The sequence below is a fragment of the Hirundo rustica genome, chromosome 4 (assembly GCF_015227805.2).
Source record: "Hirundo rustica isolate bHirRus1 chromosome 4, bHirRus1.pri.v3, whole genome shotgun sequence".
Classification (NCBI taxonomy): Eukaryota; Metazoa; Chordata; class Aves; order Passeriformes; family Hirundinidae; genus Hirundo; species Hirundo rustica.
Window position 1 is genome coordinate 20,537,603 of NC_053453.1, and position 26,049 is coordinate 20,563,651.

General features: G+C 36.0%; 1 protein-coding gene across 5 annotated transcripts in view; it reads left to right on the plus strand.

Annotated features, from left to right (window-relative positions):
• The window catches only part of GRM8 (glutamate metabotropic receptor 8), a 328,659-nt gene that overhangs the window by 134,407 nt on the left and 168,203 nt on the right, over positions 1–26,049 (plus strand). For all 5 annotated transcript variants that reach the window (XR_005700607.2, XM_040062862.2, XM_040062865.2 and 2 more), the window contains 3 exons: positions 16,523–16,658; positions 17,119–17,273; positions 18,216–18,353. Coding sequence is in view for 4 of the 5 variants with exons in the window: in XM_040062862.2 (XP_039918796.1) it covers positions 16,523–16,658; positions 17,119–17,273; positions 18,216–18,353 (429 nt within the window). In the remaining variant the exon portion in view is untranslated. The remainder of the gene's footprint in view (positions 1–16,522; positions 16,659–17,118; positions 17,274–18,215; positions 18,354–26,049) is intronic.

The following is a 26,049-nucleotide window of genomic DNA, read 5'->3' on the forward strand; positions in this document are numbered from 1 at the left end:
AAAAAAAAAAAAAAAAAAAAAAAAAAAAAAAAAATCTGCTGTCTTTGATTTTAAATCAGACTCTCATTGTGTCCTGGTTGAGCTTGGCATGCAACTTGGAAGAAAGCATAACAACACTGTGAGAGCAGGAATTCAATTTAGGAAGTCCCATGTGGGATTGCCTCTGGACTTCAGTCATCTGCAGCATTGCCCTTCAGCTTCTAAAGGACTAACCTGAATCTAACAGCCACACAGATGGTTAAAGGTGATTTCTAGGATATTAGTATACTATTGTCCAATAAAAAATCAGCATCAAAAGAAGCCAATCAATAGGTAATTCTATTGCACATAGTTTTGTGCTTTAATGTCCTTTCTCCAGGATTTTACAATGAAGACTTGCTGCTGGAATCTCTTTAGGTTCATGACAGATGAATTTCCTTCTTTAAGTACTTTTGGCCTTGACTACAGTTACGGTGGCAAGGAGACTAAGCTTTCCTGTTCTGTTTCACATGTGACAGCACAGGACAGTATCTTTCTTGTGGGACAGGGGGAGGCATGGTATGAAACAGACATAGGCTCTGTGAAGCACTGTAATTCTTTTGCAGTATTTTCATCCAGAGGGAGTTTCCAGAGAATAACACTGTATTGTGGATGTATTTTTCAGAGATAGGAGACTAAAAGGGAAGCTGAAGATCTTTAGAGTCCCTTTTCTGGTCCTCTTCTCCCTACCAACTGTACCAACTGTACCAACTGTACCACTGTACCATGCTTCATGTTTTTCTTCCTATGAAACAGATGAATAGTAGGTCAAGTAAGTAGAAGTTTTACAGGAGAGGAAAAATTGTGAAAGTCTGAGTGGAAAATGTCTAGACTTTGGTTACTAGGATAGCTATGCACATAGTTGATAAAAACCTGCCAATGACTAGTTTATGTATCAAGTAAAATTGTCATTGTGGAAAGGCCTAGCTCAGGCTAAACATTTTACAGTTTTACAGATGAGTTATATTTAGACAGTGACATCCTTATGCATTCACCCAAGGAGCCCAAATCTGAATCCTGTCTTGCAGATTGTACACAAATGTCTGGTAGGTGTTCCAGCAGACCTCATGTGCACTTGCCACTGCGTGGAAATGCATGAGCACAGCAAGGTCACTGTCCCTGACTTGTCTTTTTGTAAACAGATATTCTACACATTGGCTTGGGTGTCTTAAACTAGTATATGTATATAATGTTCTTTTCATCATTGGAATTAAATTTATTTTCAGACAAGCTATCAGAAGTGGTATTCTGCAGTTAATATCTTCTTTTTTTTCATCCCATATTCCTTTTATTTTTATGTTTTGGCTACTCTGTTCTAAAATAACTAGTCCCTCTGCAAGAAACAAGCCCAAGAAAAAAGAGGGCAGAAGTTATTTGTGCTCTTCAGAGCTATCTTTTGCTTTTTACCATTTGTTGTGGTTTAACCTCAGCTGGCAGCTAAGCCCTGCACAGCCTCTTGCTCATTCTGTCTCGCAGCAGGATGGGAGAGAGAATCAGAAGAGTAGAAGTGAGAAAACTCATGGGTTGAGATAAAGACAGTTTAAAAGGTAAGGTAAAAGCCATGCACACAAGCATAGCAAAGCAAGGAATTAATTCACCACTTCCCATGGGCAGGCAGGTGTTCAGGCATCCCCAGGAGGGCAGAGCCCCATCACATATAACAGTGACTTGGGAAGAAAAACACCATCACTCCAAATGTCCCGCCCCTTTTTTCTCCCCCTCAGCTCTACATGTTGAGCATGACATGATATGGTCTAAAATACCCCTTTGGTCCTTTGGGGTGAACTGTGCCTTCCCAACTCCTTTTATACCCCCCGACCTCTTGCTGGTGGTGTTGGGGAGTGAGGCAGGGAAGTCCTCGGCTCTGAGTAAGCACCACTCAGCAATAATGAAAGCATCCCTGTGTTATCAACATTATTTTTCTCCTAAATCTAAAACAAGCACTGTACAGTCTACTACAAAGAAATTTAACTCTATCCCAGCCAAAACCTGCATACAGTTGAAACTGATTTCCTACTTTTCCATCTTTCCATCACTGAAGACTTTCTAAGTGGTAGGGAAGGGATACTATCTCTTCAAACATTGAATCCAGTGGAACTTTGTACATCTTTGGCTGATGGTGATCTTTCTAATATAGAGAAAAACATTCTCAAAGTTGTGGTATTTTGGATGCTAACTGAAAAAAGATTATGAAAAAGAAATAATTTTAATACTTAAATTTCTAGTAACTTTTACTGAATTCTTTTGGGATTTGAAAATATGCATTTGAATGGAAAATTTCAATGCAAACTCTCATAGTAGGTTTATTATTAAGGGTTGGGAAGACCCTTGTTGCTTTACTTTTTCTTACAGCAGAAATATGTATTTCACTGGGGAAACGTATTTAAATATGAAGAGCAAGAAAGTTCTTTGGAAGTCTGGAGAATAAAGGATTTGTTCCTATTGCTTTTTTTTTTCCACTCCAAAACTTGACAGTGATTAATCATAAAGCATTGCAAACAAAGGTGTATTATTATTTTAGCAGTAGGCATTTGCCAAAGATTTTGTTTTAGGATCAGCACTATTATTTGTGCATTGCATTGAACAATGAGTGACTGTAGCACATATCTCCAGTCCTTATTTGCTTTGTTATCTTCTCTTTGTCTTCTATGTTGTCTTCATTTTTTAATCCTCACTTGCTACTTTTGTCAAAAAAATATAGAATGGATTTTTTGTTACTGCAAGGTGGAGTTTCTTTCTCATGAGTCCTTGGGGTTAATCGTATATGTTTATTCAAGATATAACCCAGAGTACATTTAAGTACCTTCATTTTCCCCATTACATCTTTCGACAGATTTGATGGGCATTACATTTAAGAATTATTTAATTTTTAAATCATGCATTTCTGTATTATAATATGTGAGATATAAGTGCTCCATGAGTAATAGATTTTTGTCTGGTATAATTTTATATATATATAAAACGGTTACATGTGATGAATGATCTCAAATTGCTGAAATGGCGTGATCAGATGAGTAGTGTGGACAGAGAAAAATCCTTCAGGCCCTTGATGAGATAGTTTGTTGTTCAAAGGTCTGTATGGAGAAGACTAGATGCACACTGAAATAGGCTTTTATTTCATCTTGTATTAACAGCAAATAGTGCCCACTATTGTGCAATGCTCATAAAAGCAATCTTGTACTTGCTGACTCTATTTTTTGTGTCATTGTCGGCATATGTTTTTGTCTTATTCTCTAAAAAATGTGGTGGATGTATCACACCTTGTATTAGAAGGGGGTGAAATGCAGACATCTTTTGTCAGTTACTCTATATCATGAATACATAATATGTGACAAAGCAACCACTTCTTTCCATTCCTTTCAAAGCTAACAGTGATTTACCATAGTACAGGTATTATTTGCATGAAAAGAGTTAGATGTGGAGTACTCTAATATTAAATCAGATGGAAATAAACCTTTAGAGCACTTGCAAGTTTTCGTCTCTGGTAAAACGAAGAAGGGTGCTGCTCTGTGGGAAGCATTGAACTGTGGTCCAACCACTTCCTAGTGTTTGATGTGCTTTCCATGTCTTAAGTCTTTCTTCCATTTGATACCAACATTAGTACAAATATCTAGACTTCCATACTGTTAATTCTGAACAGAATTGCATCCATTCGTCTGATGTCACCAAGCAGCTCGGCTGGGGTTGAGTGAGATCCGTGTATTCTAGCTGTGTGGGACTTTCCAAGTTTGGACTAGAAGAACAAAACCTCTTCTTCCCACTGGCTGCCATTCTTTCCAGGGGATTTTACATTAGCTGGGCACTTGCATGGAAAGAGCAGGTTTTTCTCTTTCTCTCTGTGTGGATAGCAGCTTTCTTGCCATGTTATTCTGATGTTGATTCTATGTAGAGACTTTGTTCCTTTCATGATGTTAGTGAAAATGAAGCCATGTTTCTAGCATCTGAAGAAAGGATAAGGTAGGGTTAAATCCTGTCCTAGTAGAGCTATTGACAGACTACATAACATTTGATTTTGTTTGCTGGTCCTTTCTCAATAAGGCAAGTGCATCCCCACTGTTACAGAAATAGTTTATCAGATAACTCATCAGACCTCCTATCCAGAATCCGTAGTATGTGTCTGCTGTATCATTTACAAAGTAGGATTAATCCAGAAGATTAATTTGATATTTGTGTCCTCAAACAAAAAACATGTGAGTAATTAGATATTTAATAAAAGTAAATACTGCTGTATTTCTGCAATTTATTTTATATATTAAGGAACCTTTCCTGACTGGCCGTCCTAGAGCTTCTCTGGCAGTCTCTGTCAGACCACCTGAGCTAGGTCTGAAACATCTTTGCATCTCCAGGATGTCCTGCTTCACTCCCTGTGCTCACTCCACAGTCAGACAAGGATTCCTTACCTTTTATATTTTGAGTGCCCAGTCACCTGGCAGTGACACAGGTCCCCATGCCCTTTGTTGTGCAAAAGGTTGGCACCAGTTCACTGCCTCTTGCCTCAGGCTCCTGCTCCCCAGAGCTCAACCTGAATCTCTCTCTGCAGCTGCTTGCTGAGCCACCTGCACTGATGCATGTACATAGTATCTTTTGTCTAAGAACAGGCAAGTACCTTTTCAGCATTTATAATACTCCCAAATTAAAACCATTCCAGTGCTTTTTCTCTTCTCCCAATGTATCTACGTTTGTTACTCTGGTTTTTCTGAGTTTCTTTATTAGCCTTTTGATTTTCATAGATGGAGTCAGATCTTTTAGTTACTGTAGAATATTACAGAAGTTTTCTACCTTTCCCACACAAATAATATAAACAAATCCTTTGTTTTTCATTCTCTGTCCTTTGTTTGCATATTTCTAACCTGAAAACAATTGTAACTGACAATTTGGCTGGCCACTGAGGCTGAGGGGTGGAAACCCCAAAAAGCCAATCTTCTGCTAGACCCACAAATGTATAAAAAGTAAAAAATAGACAAAAGGGTTTTCTTCTCTCCGCTCTCTCAGCTGGGAGCTGGATCAGAAGAACCTCTGCAAAAATCTCTTGTCTGCGTGTGATTTCTTTGTGTGTCTCGGTGACATACGTTGTTGATACATACCTTACATGCCCGTGTTCCATTTGGAATCTCTCTTTGATTGCATGCATAGGTCTTCTGAACCCTTTCCAGTGGCTTCCTTTAACTATAAATTCTCAAGCCTCTTGCAGCTTTCTGAGGATGTCTCTGGGTTAGTCATTTTTGTCCTAAGGCTTTTTTTTTTTCTCTAGACCTTTATGAATTCAGTTAATCCTTTATCCCAACATGCTTCAGGAAATGACCAATTAGCTGATCTGCTCACTCCTGAACTTCTTCTCAAGAGACATTTTACCACTTGTTATTAAATGCATAGAAACAGAAGGCTCTTGGTATTAAATGCATAGGGACAGTGCAGCAAACTTTCTTAAATCTACAGGATCTGTATGGCCAGCTTGAATGCAGATACATTTTTAAAAATAAGGTAGACTTCTATAAGTTTATATATCTGGACAGCTACAGAATCACTAACTCCTTCATTTTACTGCTGTGTTACAGAAGTAGTATTGCTGATTCTTAATATCACTGTATTTTCAACTGGTGTAAAGAAACATAAAGACCTGAAGCAATATATATGATTTAGTTTTATTCTCTAATTTTTTTATTACCCACAATGGTAAGAATCAGCAGATAAACTTCCTTAATATTTTTAGATCCTAATTGTGTTTTTACCCAAGTGTCCAGCTCTCAGAGCTTTGAAGTCAGATAAATAGGTACTAACATCAAGTTGATATATATAGATATATGAATTTTGAAAATGTAACTTGCAGCCTAGATACTTAATGAAATAAAGCCAGTCTTCCTAATTTTTAATATAACTTGATAACAAAACTTGATAATATACAGGTTATTGTGTTTGGAAGAATGAGGGAGGTGGATATTTCTTTTTTGAGTTGTTTGCAAACTGAAGTAAAAAACATTAAAATTAAATTTATTAAGAGGAACTTTTTTTCAGTAAAGATGATTATAAAGAATTTCAGAAACTTTTACAGCAGTGTGGGACACCCTTCTTGCCTTATATTCTTGCTTTTTTTAACTATGTACCTTTCAGCTCACATGGAAACCACTTGATCCAGACATTAGAGGGTAGCATTCTTTGATGTACTACACATGCAATCACTCAGAAATTGTATTTCTGTTCTATTGAAAATTCTGATACTAAAAAGAAGTTAAAACAAATACTGAAATTTGCTTTGTGATATTTCAGAAATACACAAAGTAAAACATTTATTTGTCAAGTATTTAATTGCTTTGTCTTAGTAGTGTTGACGCTATTTTGTATTGAGTTAAAAAAAATAACACGTTCAAAACTCTCCTTAAAAATAGCCCCATTTTATCTTAATGTTTTAATATTTCTAAGATAAGAAATTCAACCAAGTCATATCATACTTTATAATATTTTCAAACAAGTGCAAAGTATATAATTTTTAATGAAACTGCCTTTCCAAAAGCTGTTAGGCCATTGAAAAATATTCCGATCACCCTTAAGTGGAAGAGACCAAGGTAGATGGTGACAGTTGTCCCTTAGGCCTGAAAAATGTTTTTACTTTTAGTCTAATTGATGAACAGAGCTCGTCATATATGATGTTATCTCTGTAAGATGATCGTGACTTAGAAGGAAACTTCAGCTTGTTCCTGCGTGGCTGAAGTCATCATGGCTCCTGATGAAAAGTTCCATGAAAGTAGACAAGATCACTTGAGCACCAGGTTGCAAGTGGGCACTTGAATACTGTTAGCAAGGGCTTAACTTCAGTGGAGGCTGTGTAGAGAATTTGTGCAGTAAACACCATTTTATCTCTGTGTACCTCCATTTTGTTGTAGGAGACTGTGAACCTATATAATATTTCCTTTCTTGGCATTAGATTTGCCTACAAGATTCCCTGTCAGAAGTGACCACTTCTTGATTTTCCTCGCAGTTTTCTGTGTATAATTTCATGTTGAGAAAAACACAGAATTATCTTTTTCCAGTTTCAGAAAAAGAATTAGCTGACAGTCGTTTTTTGAGGCTTTTTAAAAAATTTCTAAGTTGAGGATTTTTTTTTGAATGTCACACTTAAGCTCAAACATCACTAGTCTAACTCAGACCTATCTTAATTAAAGTTAAGTAATTCTTTATATTCAACCATTTTGATAGTTCAAATTATGATAAAATAAATATTGGATGAATAGAGATAACCGAATCTAAATAAGTCATACCTAATTTTAAGAATAATTTCCTGATATTGAACTTTAGGGCTACTGAAATACATGAAGAAAGATAAAAATCGATTTTGCTACATATCTTCTTGAAGCTAAGAAAAAGCAGAAGGGATTTCTTCTTCTTCTTCTTCTTCTTCTTCTTCTTCTTCTTCTTCTTCTTCTTCTTCTTCTTCTTCTTTCTTCTTCTTCTTCTTTCTTCTTCTTCTTCTTTCTTCTTCTTCTTCTTCTTCATACAAGAAAACTGGGATTATTTTATGACCACAAAGAAGAAGAATGTCTTCACAAACCAGACCAAGAAGTTTCAGGAAGAGAACATTAATCACAGCTGCTATTTTTCTTCAAAGGCATCATTAAAAGTTGGGTTCCTCTGCCTGTGTACCGTATTTCAGTTCGAAGGAGGTGACTGAATACAATCACTGAACACCATTATAGCATTAAGAAGCATGCAAGGGAGAAGTAGGATAGCAGCCTACTGTTAAAATCAGGCAACCCAGGACAACTTAACTGAAAACAGTCTTTTATACCACCAGTAAAATATTTAAAATAAACAAGGTGAGGAATGGAATAAAAAATGATAAACTAAAGAGGCCTGCAGGGAGCAAAGTATCCTAAAATAAAAAAGATTATATTTATTTAGAAATAAATGTTTTAACAAAATTTAGTCCTACTTGTGGTGGACTTTCTTTTCTTGCCTACACATATTTATAAGGAATGCTATAAACTCCTGTGTCATCTTCACAATCTTCTATGAACAATTGTGGATTGAGACTTGGGACCTCTACTTGTAGGTGAACTGATGATTTTTATGCCTGAACCTTCTCTGGAATTTCTTTGAATTGGCTATTAGCATCTCAACTACCCAGAATATTAAATCAAAATCTTTGCAACTAGTCAGGCCCATTAATATGGAGCATTGTAGAGAAATGGAGGAAAGAATTAGGGCCACATTTAAGCAAATTTACTTTTAGAGAAAAATATTTTAGGTAACCATATTCCAGGATTTGAGTTAATGAGGTTTTTTTGAATGGCTGGGTGATTTTTACCCATTCATAAATATCACTACAGATTTTTCTTTTAGCCTTTTGCTTTCAAGGCTGTGAAAGTTGGCTTTTATTTACATAAATAGCACTAAAAGTCAAAGGATAAAAACTGTGTTTTTTGGTGTTTTTTTTTCTTTTTTTTTCCAAATTGGAAAAAATAAATCTGTAGGTCTGGAAATGGTTGGATTATTCTTTGCAGCTATTTTCCATCAGATACTGGTGTTAACAGAATCACTAGTGCTACATTTGGAAGTGTTTCTTCTGGGAGAAAAAACAATAAATAAAAAACAGAAAGACAATGTTTTACTTTTCAGAATGGAAGTGCAAAATAGCAGATCTCTCCTATTTCATGTCCCCCCAGAAACTGACTCTGATGACTGAAGCCAGTAGCCAGTGGTCTCATGTAGTGGCAGAGCTGGATTATTCTCTCTTCTTCTATTTTAGAATTAACATCTGCTTCCACCACAGTGTAAGGATCTGTGTGAGCACATGTGCTTTTGAGATATGCATGGCTGTATGCCTGTGAGCACATGTTGGAATGTGAAAAACAGGTTCAAGAGGAGTGGGTGAATTGTATTTATGAGAATGTTGTGTGTTCATTCATGGTCTTGCTTAATGCTTTTTTTTTTTTTTTTTTTTTTTTTTTTTTTTTTTTTTTCCCCAAAAAGAATTAATAAATATAAAACCCAATAATAAACCCTTTGATAAAAAGCCTTTTAAAAAACACTATAAAAAAGAGAGACTTTGATCTAACAGCTGTTAGTTTTGAGTAGAAAAGCTCATAATTTTACCTGACATGTTAGTGAAAAAGCATCGTCAACCAGCTTGTGCAATAAAAAAAAAATCTTTGTCATAAATATTAAAGGATTTTTAGGAGACACAGTTTTACTTAAGTGAAGGAAATAAGGTGCCAATATATGGGTTTGAAATGCAGAATGTTTTTGTCTGTTCAAAGGTTATAATAAAACTTCTCATCCTCCATTGGATTTAAGTATACTGGATATTTAGTGCCACTTTTGTCAATTCAGAATAATTTCCTGTTTATATTACTTATTTAAAAAGTTATTTTCTTTCTATTACCTCACATAAAAAATACTGCCACTGTTGGCTGAAGAATTAACTGCCTTTGCAGAAGTGAATTTTTTTGCTGAGGTATTTGGTGATCTTCTGGGGAAATGAAAAGCCACAAAAGTTTGGTTTGTATCTGTAGTGCAGATAGTTTGTGACTACAACAAAAGAGGTGCACTGGAATTGGATTTTATTTAACCAAATCTGGACATAAATAGCAGGTAAGACACCATGGCATTGGCTTTGGTGGAAGCACAGGGCATGCTGAATGCTCAGATTCTCACTTGTTAAGCTAAGCTACCCTGAAGTCTGCACAGTGGCATCAGTGAGAGTATCATTTCTTGGGTAGTTAGGTAAAGGTAGCTCTGTGAAAAATCCATGGCTGCATTCAGACCTCCCAGCATCAGCCCTTTGGCATTAAGGAAACATTTAATTTTGAATTATTTCTTGAGAAATTTTATCTTCAACTTGTAATTATATCTTCCTAGATGTCACTCCCTCTTGACTCATACTCTAGAGTATTTTTAAGAGAATCTAGGGACACACAAGAGGATGGCAGGTTGGTTTTAGATTAAATAATTGCTAGAAGTGGCTGATTATCAACACCAGTAAGTTCCATACAGAACAGTCACTTACCTTGTTTTTCTTTAACATTCTGATTTCTTACCATCCAAGTTCAAGAAATAATGAGCTCTGCTTAAAAAGAATGTCTTGCTAGATTCACTAAGTGAAAAAAATTATTCTGACTTTTGTCAACAGAACTAGAGTTTGGAGCATCTTGTAGTTTTTAGTATCTTCAATAATATTCATGTTGATCTAGGTTCCTGGCAATTGGGACAGTCTTTCCAATAACTGAGGCTAGATTTTCCAGACTTTCAATATAGCCAGTGGAAGGACTGGAAGAGGAGGAGAAATGCACTTGTGTGTTCTTCCTTATGTTCTTGTGTGTCACGTCATATTGTGGGAAGCGCGCAGTCTTGTGTCAGACAGAGGCTCTGTCTGCCTGCAGCAGTGCCCTGTGGGTCTCAAAGGAGTTTCTTGTTGAGGCTTCTTCTGAATCTCTGACATGTGTTCCCCAACTTGGGATAGGAACTTACCTGCCTTCACATATTTTTGTAATGTCTTTTGGAAAGTTTCCACAGACCTACATTAAATTTTTTTTGGCCTAATGACCAGTGACCTATAACCCATAGTAAAAAAGGACATGTGATCGTAAAGGCAGCTGAGAAATTCCTCCCAGGTAGGACTGGATCCCAGATATGGCCTGGCTGTTTTTCTTGAGCATTTTCAGGAACAATGTGATTTGTGATGAAGCTCTCACAAAATAATCAACTTGCAATGCTGTGTACTGAGTCGGGTGAGGTACACATCATTATGCTAACAAATAGATTGTCAAAGTGCATAGCTTTATCCCTTCCCTATTACAATGGTAAGACTATTTATATTTATGTGGGGAAATAATTTAGAGGGTAAAATGGTTCTGAGTAGTACAGCTGAGGTCCCAGCAGTGATCACTTGAAATGAGAACTGTCTTCAACTTTCTTGATACAAAACCAGGGAACATTCTTATATATCCTATTTAGCTGATCCATAATGTAGTGCTGAATCCTAGCTGGGGTGGGAGACAATTCAGTCCTTGTATTTGCATGGAGCTTCAGCATTCAGTCTTCTTTTCAGGAAATTAATCTTTTTGTACAGGTTTTCTACCAAGTCTGCTTGCTATTTTCCAAATACACTTTCAATATCTTCTGACACACAAGTTCATATAGTCAAGTATTTAATGGTTTATGATCAGCATGGCATCTTGTGACTTCAAAAACCACACAGGCAAAAATCAGTATTCATTATTATAAATGTTATTATGTTTACCTACTAAAATTATGAGGGTACTACCTATCCATTTTTTTTTTTCAATTTATCTCATAGTTGTGAGACCACCAAAAAAAGAGTTATTTAACCACTGTACTGGCAATATATTCAAATATCTCAATATCTCACTTTTTGGTGTTTTTTTGTTTTTTTTTTTTTTGACAGTGATAACCTCTGTTCCCACAGGCTCTGTTATACAGAGTACCTGTAAGCAAAGCAAGCTCAGCCTGGAACAATTTCTTTTAAGATGTGATTTTTATCTCAATGCAAATAAAAAAACCTGTTGTAGAGCATGTCTGATTATGTCTCTGTTTTAAAAACATGAATTTCCAGCTGTAAACGTGGTGTGGAGTGGCTGGACTGAGCCTTATCAGGAATAAGGCAAGTCCTGCTGTGAGCCTGATTTCCAGCTCCCACCTCTGCTCTCCTTCCCTTTATCATCCCCTTGCCCCAGGTGCTGGGTATGACACTTCATAGCTGTTGGACGGAAGACAAATGGATACTTGTCATCACTGACACAAGGTAGTTCATACTGACTGTTTTATTCCTCCAATCAAGCTCTGGGCTGACTGAGGACAACCTTGGCTTTACAAATCTGAAAACAGGTGGAAGAGGCTTAGCAGAATTTGGTGGTAAGACTTTATTTTCCTCCACAGTAGCCAAAGAGCTGCGTTCTTTCAGCGTCCTCTTAATGTCTTTGAAATGTGTGATAGATGTAAACACTTAATTTCATCTCCTGTGTCATATATGAATTAGGGAATGGATACCATAGTAGTAAGTACAATTACTGATGTCTGTTTGTAATAGCTACCTGAAATGAGTCTGTGTGGCTGACTCCCTCCTTTACTAAATAACTTTTAGCGCAGAACTCTCTGAAGCCTCATCATAGGTCCTTTTAATTGATGGGGCTTAAGCATATAATTTTCTTTTCAGTAAGAGGAAAGTTAGCTCTCATTTTCTTTTACAAATGTTAGATTTATCATCATTTTAGCCAAGGGAAATTCAGACCAATGTGGTTTTTTTCAAGTACCTTCCCAGACAACAAAGGATCTTAGAAACCACCAACAGAGACAAGCAATCATCACACCAAATCAGTCAGAAATGCTGACGGAGTGAAACACAATTTGTTCTTATAATTCAGAGCCATAGATTCCCTTGAGACCTTAGATGTCTGAACCATCTGCCCTTTGTCACCTCTGCAGCAAATGGTAAATCCATTGGTATCACGTATGAGACATCTGTTCTCAACCCCTATTTATTCTTGATTTGGGGGAATTTCTCTTTTGTTCACACTTTATAAGATTAATCCTAAATACTGGCCTTAAACTTGTCCTTTTAGTACCTCTGCAACCTCTTTTGGAGGAATAATTATTCCTTATATAGTTTGCTGGCTCATAGGAATCGTTTTCCTAGGCAGTTATCTCTCTGTGTCTGGGCACTTAGCCCAGGCTGTAGATTTCAAAGGCAGCAGGATGCCAAGAGGTTAGACACTGTAAGGTTGTGAATACCTTTGTGCATCCAGCAATTCATCATTAGCTGAAAATTGATATCCTGTTATGTGTTTGAGCAACAGTTGTATACGAAATATATAGGTAAGGATGTATACAAAGTGTTTTGTGAGCTGGAGGTAGCCTACACAATTAATTATAAATGTAGCAACAAGGCTGAAGTGCATTTTATTTTGTTCCTGGTAGTACTTAACACATTCTTCAATGCAGAGATGCCAAGATACACCATACAATCATGACTGAACTTGCTGCTGAAATGATGGAATGATGTTTCTTCTACACTATTTTCACAGAAAATAACTTTTTTAGATACTGCAGTTCTTCACTCTTGATATCCACAAACTGTAGATGGATGTACTTGGTTTATTATATGTATGCATTTTGTAATATTTGCATTTGATTTTTATGTGGGTAGAATGATTTTTTTTTTTCCTTAAGGGCCATTGCATGGGTAGAAGTAGTTGAAAAATGCACTTACAAAATGTGTGAGGTAACAAATTATTCCTTTATATCATTTTTAGGATCTGTTTTACTTTTTGTGTTGAATGACTTTGGGGGACAGCTGAGAGCTTGGCTTTTTTTTTTTTTTTTCCCCCAGCATTTATTTTTTTAACAGTGAATTGCTTGTTGTTAAATTTACAGGATATCTGCTAAATATTTCTCTTACATTTCTGCCCTGGTACTTAAGAAAGAAAGCAAAGGACTTTGAAGTGTCTATTGCTCTAGCCTAATATCAGCTTAGATAATTGGTTAAAGCTTTTCACAGTAAAGTGTCTGTCTTTTTGTTACTGGATTTTCAAAAATACCTGGTAAATGTAAGGATCATCTGCTATAAAGGCTTACTTGTTATATTGGCAAATTAGTTGTCCATCATGGGAAAACAGGATATTTGTAAAAATGTGAAGAAATTTGTTGCTATAAAAAGGTTCTATATTACATTTTATAGCAGATAAGAGTAAATTATTTGTATTATTGTACTATTTATGGATGGCAAATACCTATATACAAACAATTTTTTTGTTAGAAATGGCAGGTATTCTGACTTGTAAGTATTATTTCTCTCATATAAAGCAGAGAAGAATTCAGGACAAGCCTGCACTACAGAATGAATTTCTCAATCGAATAAAATAATAATGCCACAGCCCAAGTAATTGATGCATAAATGAAAAAGGTGATATGCTTGCCTGTAACTAAAACTGGGTGATGTAATTTGAAAGTTGTTTTTACACTGGCAGTTGATAACTCCGTGCTTCATTTATGCCATGTCTAAACTTTATTCAAACTTAGGATTTGCCTGTTCAGAGAACTATTTAAGTCAATGAAATTCTGCAAAGGCAGTACAAAATCTGATAATGAATTCCCAGCATTTTCTAAATATTAGAATAGAATAGAATAGAATAGAATGGAATAGAATAGAATAGAATAGCATAGCATAGCATAGCATAGCATAGCATAGCATAGCATAGAATAGAATAGAATAGAATAGAATAGAATATTTCACATGATTATATAGTCCAACTGCCTGACCAAATCAAGGCTGACGAAAGAGTTAAAACAGGTCATAAAATACATTGTCTCAGTGCCTCTTAATCACTGCCAGATTTGGGGCATCTTTGAACCATTCCTACTATTTTTTTTTTTTTTTAATAAAGTAAATAAAAATGCTTTTAGACATACCTTTATTTTGTTTCTTTTGCTTAAAGATTAAATACATTAAACTTAAAAAAGCTTACACAAGGGACCTTGGTAACACCTTCATGTAAATATGCATGCCAAGCTTCACCTGGCTAGACCCTTGTTTTTGTTCAAATCCTATCACTAAAGGTATGCATCAACCTAATTTGTGAAGAACTTTGGAAAACCAGAATTCTAACATTTGGATAGGAGGGACAAGATGGATGAGAAAGATTGATAGCCTCCCCATACAGACCACAGCCTTCCAACTGTGACTTCAGTAGACTGCATGTAATGCAAAGAAAAGTATGTGTCTCAAATGATCTTATACTTCAGAAGATAAATACCAGCGTTCATTAAAAATAGAATACCTCTTTTAAAACTCATTAAAAATAGAACATCTCTTTTTAAACATGTTCTTATTCACACTGAAGACTGTTGTAATGCATTAATTGGGTTTATATTGTGTTTTATCGGATTTGTAATCTGTATCATGTAGTTTTTCCTTACTCATCTGTAACCTAACTCTTCACTGCCACTTCTCCCTGATTGGGTGATGTCTTGTCCCTGTCTCTGGGCCCTGCCCCCCTGGGAAAAAGCCCCCGGATGGGCGGGGCCGGGGTCTCTCTGGCACCAGCGAGCGATTGGGACAGGCTCCAACCAAGCAGGGCAGGAGTCAAGAATAAAAGCTGTAATACCCACCCAATGAGAGAGAGCAGACTCTTTTACTTTTGCCATCAGCGGCCGTCTAGTCTTGTGGGGAAATACTACAACTGGTGCCCAACATGGGGCTCGAAGCCACAAAAGGTTCCCAAAAAGCGGGAAGAACCAATCAGGGAGAAGTGGCAGTGGAAGAGTTAGGTTACAGATGAGTAAGGAAAAACTACATGATACAGATTCCAAATCCGATAAAACACAATACAAACCCAATTAATGCATTACAAGAGAAGACAATCTTCAGTGTAGAAGTATTTAGATCTAGGGATGCCAAATGTGCAATTTGCTTGCATATGTCTAGTAACTTGTCACTTTTGGTCAGAGCTAAATTTTTTCTCTTTTTCTTAATTTTCTGGGTTTGTTAGTGATTAGATTCCCCACAACAGGCTCTTATGGTTGGAATAACAACATTCAAGAAGAAACATTGGTGGGTATTAGATGTGGTATTGAAAATCAGGCAACAGTTCTTAGAGAACAAATAATTAAAATAAGAAATCATCAAAAATCAGAAAGATCACCTGTGGAATTGGGAAACTGGTAGCAATATGGACTCAGTGGTTCATGAAATAGGCTCAAGGAATTTTTCTCTTGCATGCTCAAGCACAGGTAACCGTGTTGTAATTGGAGAGTAGAGATTACCTGAACTGGTCTATGAAAGCTATCAGAAATCACTAAGTTTCTGTAGAAATCAGCCCTTATTACTTGACAGGTATAGTATATAGATTTCAAGCAATACCCTGTGTCAGGAAGAAACATAAATATCATCTCTGAGTTTGTGTTCATTTGCTGATTAGTAATTTAGAATATTCAATGACAGCTTCTTAAATAATTAAGACAACTCAAATTTAAGAATGTCATAATAACAATTAAAAGTGATCTGTATGTATTCTCTGCTACATACTCTCTGCTGACAAAGCAGAGGTGTGTGACTGTTCCCGGTACTGAAGAGCCACATCATAAACATATGGTGACTGTGAAACTGTGGATCCACAATACAATGCACTGCTGTGGCAAGGTTGGATTCTCAGTTGCTGTCGATTAGGTAGGTCTGGGCTGTCAATTAGGTAGGTCTGGGGAACTTGGTCTAGTTGAGCCAGAGTGTGGTGCTTGACAACAGGCCTCAGAATGTTGTTTAAAACTGTGCTTGAAGTATAAAGTAACAGGTAATTGTTTTATAGTCTTTAGTGCAGCAATTAGTGTGTAAGCCTGTACAAAACATGTTTCAAAACACACAGATAATGTTCCTTTTGGCTTTGCTGTTGTATCTCAGATGCACCTTGCATTCTCTGCTTGCCTGGTTAGCTAAAAATTATTTCAAGTGTGGATATTTACCATGTTAAAATTCTTTTTTTATCCTTTTAATTTTTCCTAGGAGGTGTTTGCATTGCTCAGTCACTCAAAATCCCTCGGGAACCAAGACCAGGAGAATTTGAAAAGATCATTAAGCGCTTGTTGGAAACTCCAAATGCTCGAGCAGTGATCATGTTTGCCAACGAAGATGACATTAGGTGCCTGTTTCCTAATTTTGTCTTTTGAAGATGTTCGTCTTCACAAAGATGTTTGTTTGGCTGGTGGAAAATAGACTAACAAAGAAGTTTCAGATTCAATACTATGTAAAAATTATTTGAAATCTGATTATAAGAAATTGAGTCATAATTATAGAGTGTGCTGGTCCTTTATTCTGTGTAGTTCCAGACTTCTCCTAGCTCCTAGGAGTGCAGTGCCAATAGATAGTTATTTGGTGACTGAAAAGGAAGAAACCAATAAGAATGCTAAAGATGAAACAAATTAACTTGTATATTTCTATATCTTGAGTTCATTACAGCTGTTGTTGAATATAACTTAGACTGTGAAAACTATAGAATAATTAGTTATTTTAAGCTTATGCATAACCAAAATAAATGCTGGGTTTCTCAAGTTCTTTGTAAATGGAATGTGTTTAATTGGCCATTTGTTGTTTGTTTGCAGGAGAGTACTGGAAGCAGCCAAAAAAGCTAATCAGTCTGGACATTTCCTCTGGATTGGCTCAGACAGCTGGGGGTCAAAAATTTCACCAGTCCAGCAGCAGGAAGAGATTGCAGAAGGAGCAGTAACCATTCTACCCAAAAGAACATCCATAGATGGTAATGACACAAACCTTTCATTTTCTGTCAAAGTTCAAGTAATTTAGGTCTCTTTAAAAATAATTTAAAAATCATGTAGTCCTTGGGGAATTCAGGAAAAACTTTCCAACCGAGTTAGCTGAGTTGGCCTGATCCAACAATAATTTAATATATCTGTTGAGATGAGGAGATGCTAAATCAACAATTACGCAATCTTGTAATTTTCAAATGATGATGGGACTTGGAGTTAAGAGCTTCTCAACCATAGCCTGGTCATTCTTTGGGACAAATAAGAAGAGTATTGGATGAATGATAATGAATAATTGGATGAATGATAATTATTCTCTGGGGAGGAAATTGATCTGTGCCCTGCTTTCCACTCCTAAACTTACTTTAAGAAGCTACTGTATTAAGAAAGATTCTTACCCGGTGGATGAAGTGGAAGTTGGTTTGCAGTACCTTATTCCTGTGAGGGTACTGGATATAGTAACATCTCTTAGTGTCTGGGTAAGTGTACTAAACTGGTAACTAATTAGGAAAAATGAACACTATTGATGTTACATAGAGAATTTAGCCACAGGGAAATACTTGCAAGGAGCTAATCCAGATGGGATGTGTTAATCATGATTTCATTAAGACAGCTGGATTGCAGGGGTAAGGCTGCAATCAGGTTTAAGTAGAAATCTTCAGTGTCTCAACTGGTGTCACTAACTCTATAAATTGAAGCATAATTATAGGCGTCTTGGATGTTTTCTTGTTCAACAAAGGGGTACCACATGATTTTATGTGGCCTTGAAATGAAATCAAATCCTTAGATGCTACTATACTCATAAAATAGTTTGTGCCTAAAGCTTTTTCTCTTTCTTATATTTATAAAAAATCTGATATTGCATTTAAATTACTATTTTTATAGTATCATATAGTATCATATTTTAATGCTTCTTTCACTTTTCTTCAATGTAGGATTTGATAGATATTTTCGGAGCAGAACACTTGCTAACAATCGAAGAAATGTCTGGTTTGCAGAATTTTGGGAGGAGAATTTTGGATGCAAGTTAGGATCGCATGGAAAAAGAAATAGCAATATCAAGAAATGCACAGGTAACTGTGAAAGTAAAAAAAAAAATCTATAAATTGTTTATAGGAGTTCAGGAAAGGATCTTCTTTCTTTTCATCACTTTTCTCTCTCCCTTCAATTCTCCAGTGCATATTGCTGAGTTGTAAGAAAAGTGTGACATTTTTTCTTAAACCTGAAGGAAAAATTCATGGACAATGTATGAGAAATTTAATAGATAATTTGCACAAATACTATGATGGTACAGATTTTATTAAGGACCAGTGACAGTGGTTCAATTCCATTTATGTTTTCAATGACCTCCTCTCTCACCTCATCTGTAGTTGTCAATATGATTTTTTTAGCAAGTGTGTGCATCACGGTAATTTTCATATTGTTAACCCTGAAGTATATACAGTGAAAATTAAATTCCTCTTTAAACTATTGAGGTCTTGATGAAAGGTCAAGTCTTGAACTCCTTATTAGTTTACAAAATGTGTTTGAGGCTGGAGGAAAAAGCAAATCAATATGTTCTTATTACTTGTCCCCATGTGTAAAAGAAGGATCCTATATCATATTATAAAACTGAAAGCCTCTATAAAGTTCGAGCAGAAACTTGAAGTAATTGTCACTAGTTTTTGCAAACCTGCTTGCTCAGGCATCATACCCAGATGCAATTGTCATGACACCTAACACAGCAGACACATCCGCAGCTGACTTTGATCTTCTCTGTGAGATGTTCTTTTCTTTCTGTTACTTGAAAAGTTTAATACAACGGTGTTGCTTTCTGTGGCTATAGCAGATTTCTTGTGTTACTTTTTGTGTAGACACTTTTACCTAGTGTCAGGTCTCCTTGTTTCATTTCCTTAATTACTGCCACCACTGCCAGCATTGCTGGTTGTGACCACCATCTCTGTGGGCAGTGTCAGCAGCAGTACACAATTTTGCTGCACTACATATATAATTTGTCTGTGATGTACCTTGATTTTCCTGGCGGTCTCTTCTTCCGCAAAATAATTTCCACATGGATCATGAACTTTTTTGCACTTGCTGTTCCAAGATTTTTGGCTGGTTGCTGACACTTTCATGTAGCCTTTGTTGTAAGCGTGCCCTTCCAAACTTTCTGCATGCCAGCACCCCATATCTCCTGGGCTTGCCAAACAGAAGCACTGTGAAGGCTCCAAGAACATGCATTCCTGTCCTTTCTGGACCATCAGATTTCTTGTATGTGTATTGTGGCATCAATTCAAACATTTACAGCACTGGGCTTTACAAGTCACAGGTACAACTCTCACAGAGCCATGCATTCACTCTGTCTTTTCAGCAATGCCTTGTCTTCTCCCTTTTACCACATATTTCACAAAAAAAGGGTAATATTCAGTTCCTCGCTGAGCTAAATGATAAATCATTACTCTAATCCTTTACTCCTTGACTTTGATTCATATAGCAGTAAATCATGGCTGGGTAGTTACCCACGTCTGGAAAGGGATTGTTTTGTTACTATTATTTTAAGTGGATTTTTTTTTTTTTTTTTTTTAAGTTCTTCAGGTGGAATGACTGGTGTATGTGTTGTAGTTTAGGAAGCTCTAAATGTTATCACAGATGGTTGTATGACTTATCTCAGCTTCATCACATCTGTCAAATTGAATTACCAAGTGAAAAATAGCGTATGAAATGCATAGGCTGTATCTTGAGCCAAAAAAATTTTCTAATGTGAAACAGATATCTGTATATTTTATGAAAAAATTATGGTATGTTCTCTGAACTTGAAAATGGAAAGAAAATATATTTTCTGGGCCCAGAAAGTTAACATGATACCAAGGGATGGGACAAAGACATGGCTGATCCCATATGACAGTCACACATGTGTTTTAACTGGCAGGGGAAAAAAGAGTGAATTCTGCAAAGTACCTTTGAGTGATAGGACTCTTCAGTAAAACCACTTAAAAGTGGCTTGCCACAGTAAAAGAAATCCCCATTCAACAGAAGCAGATCTGACATGAACTGGCAATTCATACAATCCCTGTGCTTATCTAAGTCAAATTTAAAGGGCTGGGTAACAAAAGTACCTAAAATACATTCATTTTAAGTAAACCAAATCAAGAGATGGTGCTGTTGGTAATAAGTTCAAAATAAACCTCCTGTGATTTAAGGAAAATGAGAAGTAGAAAATGGGGGAATGACCAATTCCAATTTGGACTCAGAGAATCGCAAATAATATCTTGACACACCCCAGTTCATTTGTCAGGGCCTCTCATGCATGAAAGAGAGGCAGAAATGAAATCCTAGCTAGTTCTTCATACCACAGCCCTCAAACCAGTTGAGTGTGTACTATGATCTTCTATCTCTGCTAAAAATTAAATATCCCACCCATGAATGTATTTTTTCCTTGAGAGACCAAAAGCATTTCCTCATGGCTAAGTCTGCTCTGTAACAATGGGAGAAAGTGAAAAAAATGAATGAATCCCCAAATTTCAATAAGAATATAAGACCTGTTACATTTAGTTGTTTTTAACTTAGTGTTGAAAGCCTTGAACCTCAGCCTATCCCCATTGCCATTTCTCCTTGAAGTGGGTTTTCTCTGATGTTTTATGTGTAGTTTCTCAGTCCTGATTTTCAGCTCAGTTCTTAAAAGGCACGTACAGGTGGCCAAGCACAGGAACAGGCTGCCCAGAGAGGCTGTGAAGTCTCCCTCACTGGAAACGTTCAAGAACGATCTGGACACAATCCTGTGCCATGTGCTCTGGGATGACCCTGCCTGAGCAGGGAGGTTGGACCAGATGTCCCACTGTGCTCCCTCCCAGCCTTACCCATTCTGTGAGTTTGTGCTTCTGTATTCCCATCTCTAGTGCAGAACTTGAAGACTGAGCATAAAAACACCCTTTATTCTAATTTTCCTGCATTTTCATCTGGGCACTGCAGAAAATAAGATTCTCTTTGTGTTTTGCCCACGAGTCCAATTTGTAAATCATGTCATTCTCTGTATAGGTGTTCAAGAGGTGTCTGGATGTGGCACTTTGGGATACGATTTAGAGGCGATTATGGTGGTGCCAGGTTGACAGCTGGTCTAGAGGATCCTGAAGGTCTCTTCCAACCTTGATGATTCTGTGATGTTGTGATGTCAGTAGGCAGTAGTAAACTGAAAGAAATGCAAAAGCTCGAGATACAGACACAATCTGAAAATGTCTGTCTCCAATGATATTAAAAGGCAAATTGATAGGTATAAAGTTTTCTCAGGGTTGAGATGTATTTTATTATGCCTTCCTTACTTTTCTTTACCTTACATAGGAGGTACTTGAATCTTTTTCTCATATAACATTTGTAGTTCCCAACAACACAACTGATATCCCTCTTCTCTATTTAGCCAAGTTTTTAATAGCTTTAATTTTTTGCTACCTGCAGTGAGGATGCTACTAACCTAATCCAATTTCAAGCTTTTTTTTTTTTCCTATGAAGAAAATACTTAATAGTGAAAAATCTTTCTTTTCCATGTAAAGTCAAGAGTCTTTTAAGCACTGGAAGTCTGAAAGGAATTTCTCTTCCTTTAAGGTTAGGGATTACACAGGGGCATAAGCCTTCTTACTTTCTTCTGTTCTCATTCATTACTTACTGACTGTTGCAGTCTAGCGTTGTAATAACTTGAACAGTTTATTTGAATTTTAAAATCCCGTTTATTTGTGGTTGCTGTTGCTTCTTATTCCTAAAAGATTTTGTACTCTAGAGATACATAAAGTAATAAGTTTCTTTTTCATTTGCCTCTTTGTTTCTTTTCTGATTTTTGCCATTTTATGGAAAGCAATGATTCACCTAAACTTTGAAAAAGTAATTTTTTTGCCACTATTGATTTGCAGCTAGCTCTGTGTGTTTCTGAATGTGAGTGTAGATCAATCAAATCCTCAATATTAGAATAGTTCATTGAAAAATATTAGAGATTTCTTGTTCTGACTTTTCTAGAATTAAAAAAAAAATCAAATTGGGCCATTAACTTAGTAAGCATGAAACAATAATTCAATGACTACCCTTAAACTACTTTACTTGAGGAAGAAGAAAAGCATTTGCAGAGAAAACTCGTTTGTCATTAGACAAAATGGAAAAAAAGGAGCGCTATCAAGATTAAACCATATAGACATTACAAGAAGCCGTACTTTATTCAAGGTGTGGATCTTCTATATTCAATAAAAACATCTTTAGTGAGACATCATCCTTTCAGGGATCTTCAGTAGTCTTTCTCTAGCACTGGGTTCTCTGTGGGGAGGAGAAGTGAGGAGATGTAAAGGTTTTCCCTCTCCCTGTGCCCCAGCTGAAACCTGTAAAGGCAGAGACAGTATTCATTCATCCTTTGATTCCTGTCGATTCTTCAGCAGGAAGGGCTTGCATGGTGGTTGCAGGAGATGGCAGAGACTCTATGCCTCTTGCTCTACTTTAAATTTAAAATCCTCATATGGAGTTTTTCCATACCCTCAGCTTCCCTGTTGACTCTACCAGTGGACCAGGTTTTAGTAGTTGAAGATTTAGCATTACTTAGAAATACTGTGAATGGGCCAGACTTGTTCTTGGCTTCAACTCTTAGTTGTTGAGCTATTACTTGTCTGTTCCACCTTAATGTAAATGTCTATATTGTGTTTTTCTTAAGAAGGCTACCAAAGGATGAATACAAATATTAAAAAAAATCAAAGATATTGCAGAATACTCTTTCAAAAATTTAATTGAATAGAGGACAGTTAACAAAATCACTCTTTCAGAAAAGCAAAACAGTGATAGTAAAAGAAAGCAGCATTAATGATGAAGTGTAAAGAGGGAAGGGTAAGAACTTAATGACAACTACTTAGATTTACTTCTATTAACCTCACAGACAGCTGATATTTGATTTCAAGCTAACAAAAATTTCTGAAATCCTCTTTTTGTATTTGTATGTATATGTTTGTGTGTGCTTATGCAAGTAGATATGTGTTTGTGTTTGTATGTTTAAGCAGACAGAAATGCAACTTGAAATGATGTTTCTTACTATATCATGTTTGAATGAGAAAAATCATAGCTTCAGCTTCAAATCTGACAAAAGAAGTCACAATTCCGTTGAGATTTGTTCTGGATTTTGCCCAAAGAATCCTTTGAAGGCAACCATTATGGTCTTTGAACAGAGAAAAGGGGTTCTTTAATGAAACACCAATTAAATGTGTTGCTTTCATAAAACCTCAACAAAAATGTTAATTATAAATTTTCTTGATGTACATCCCCACAGAAGCAGTCTGCCCTGTTTTGTATGGTTAGAATTCTAACTACTCTGCAAACCTAATCAGCCTTTAACTGCCTGTAACATCTGACTCTGCTGCTAAAAATAAAGATGGAAGAGTTTCCAAAAGTATAGAGACCTGTGTCAATTAATCTAATTTCAGTTTGCTCTATTAAAATGAGCTGTTTGTTTCACTGAAAAAAAATCATGGTGCAGTATAATAAAAACCATGCATACCCAGGAAGTTTGCAGAAATATTATTTATTTTCTTAACTAACCTCTTTGAAATTGCAGTTTCCCCTAAAAATATTAAAAGAAAGAAGTAAATTTACTCAGGTGTGTATGCAGTCACATTCTGAAAAGTTTATAGAGCAGATTGAAAACTAGAATGTGGATCTTTTAGAGACATAATGACTTGCTATTTTGTTTGAGTAATGGTTCCACTGCCATTGAATCACTCCTAAAGCAGTTTCTTTTCTTGATGAGACCTACAGAAAATTAAGAAAACCAGAGTAGATGCAGTTGAGATACATGAACTTGGCACAATTCTCTAGAGGCTCTTTTAGAGTACACAGAAATAGCTGTTGCTCTCCCTCTTTGTGATTTGTGAGTTGTAACTAGGATGTTTAGGCATAAGAGATAGAAAGGGAAATCTTCTTCTTTCTATTCTTTTGTTGTTGTTTTCAATTTTGTTGGTTCCCATTTGAAAAGTATCTTCTGTACAAATGCAAAATAATTTCAAAAAATTTATTTTTTATTTCTAAAATGTTTATTGCGATTTTGTGTGAGTACAGTAATCTCACATAAAAATCATGGTAGTTGGATTTGCACTACAGGCAGTAGCTGAGCTGACTGTTGAATCTTTGCTACCAGTCACATCAACTGGACACAAAAGACTTTGAGGGAATAGGTAGTCACTTGCAAAATAAACTTTTGATGCAAAAGTTCTCACAAAACTGTATTTTCTCTATTAATTAGTACTTGATTTACAGGATATAAGCAATTTAAAAAATGAGAAAGAGCAAAGTAAATGGTAAAACAAAGGAAATTATTTATCTTTCTATTGTAATATCTTTCCTGATTAATTATGTTTGATATTAAAATATATTTCAACTTATTTTGATCTTAGATACCACCAATACAAGAAGTAAACCTATATATTTTAATAATTATATTAATTTTATAATGTAATTAGTGAGGGTAAACAAAGTTATTTTATCATTTCATCAAGTAACAACGGAAATACCTAGGATTGCTTTTATATCATGAGCATTTTCAATACATTGAGTAATTATTCACCCATGAAATGTCCTTGTTCATAAGTGATTGCTCATTTTTTGTGGAAGGGAGTTCAGACTGTTCACCTGTAAACAGATGTAGATGCTTTTAAATCTACCAAGTAGAATTTTATTGCTGAAGTAGTCCCTGCAAAACCAATGGGACATACACAATGAACTTTAATATAATTCAGGGTAGGAAAGGAGGTCAGAATTTGGCTTTCAATGGTCAAGTGTAGCCATTAAATGTACCAATTATAGTTCAGTATTTCCAGAATATTTTTCATATCCAATATTTGAGTTAGGTTGTTTTGTATGAAGGGCTCTTATAAAAGGTCAGGTAGAAGCAGAGGTGTCCTTAATTTGTGTTAAAATCAGGATACAGGGGAAAAATATTTGTTATATTGAGCTTACATTGGTTTAACTGCATGACTGAGCATAATGATTTGGACTCTGAACTAATGCATGTTTAGGGCTTACAGGCTTGCACTTGGAGGGAGCTCATGAGAAAGGATTTACTTAATTCTCCAACTTCTGGTCAGCCACCTCCATATGTCTCAGTAAACTGCTTAGACTGGTATGACTTACCCTGTGAGGATGCCTATGTCTCTTTGCAGATTGCAAATAGTCCTAGATGACTAAATTGGATCAGGTGTCCCACTTCTAGATTGCTCAAATCAACTGAAAAGGCTTCCATTTCATGGTTGCACTGATCATCGCTTTTTCAATAAAGCAGTCTTCCTTCCCAGTTCCTGTAAGATCCCGTTGATAAGCCTAATGTATGTTTATCGTAATTATGACTGCATTAATTAAATGTTTAGAGATAATTTAGCATTCTTACAGGTACTTTCACACATAGAAACAGAAGGGCAGTCAATACATGACAGTCCTCCGTAAACAGATTATCAGAAAATATTCCTCAGATCTGAACATGTGACCGTTTGCTTATTGATCATACCACAGATTTCAAGGAAGCAATATCCTGTGGACTTACGCAAAAATATTTTTAAATGATTTGTTGAAAAATATTTACATTTCTGTTTTATGTTTAGGTTTTGCTTAAAAATTAAATATTTAATTATTCTGGCCAAAGTCCTTTTATGCTGTGAAGAGATGATACCAGGAGACTGAGAAATTAAGGATTTAAAATCTTTAATGAATCTACATAATGTATGTGATCTGTCACACAGACAAATACAGCTGGTGTTGTGATCTCGAATACCCTGTGGAAAATAA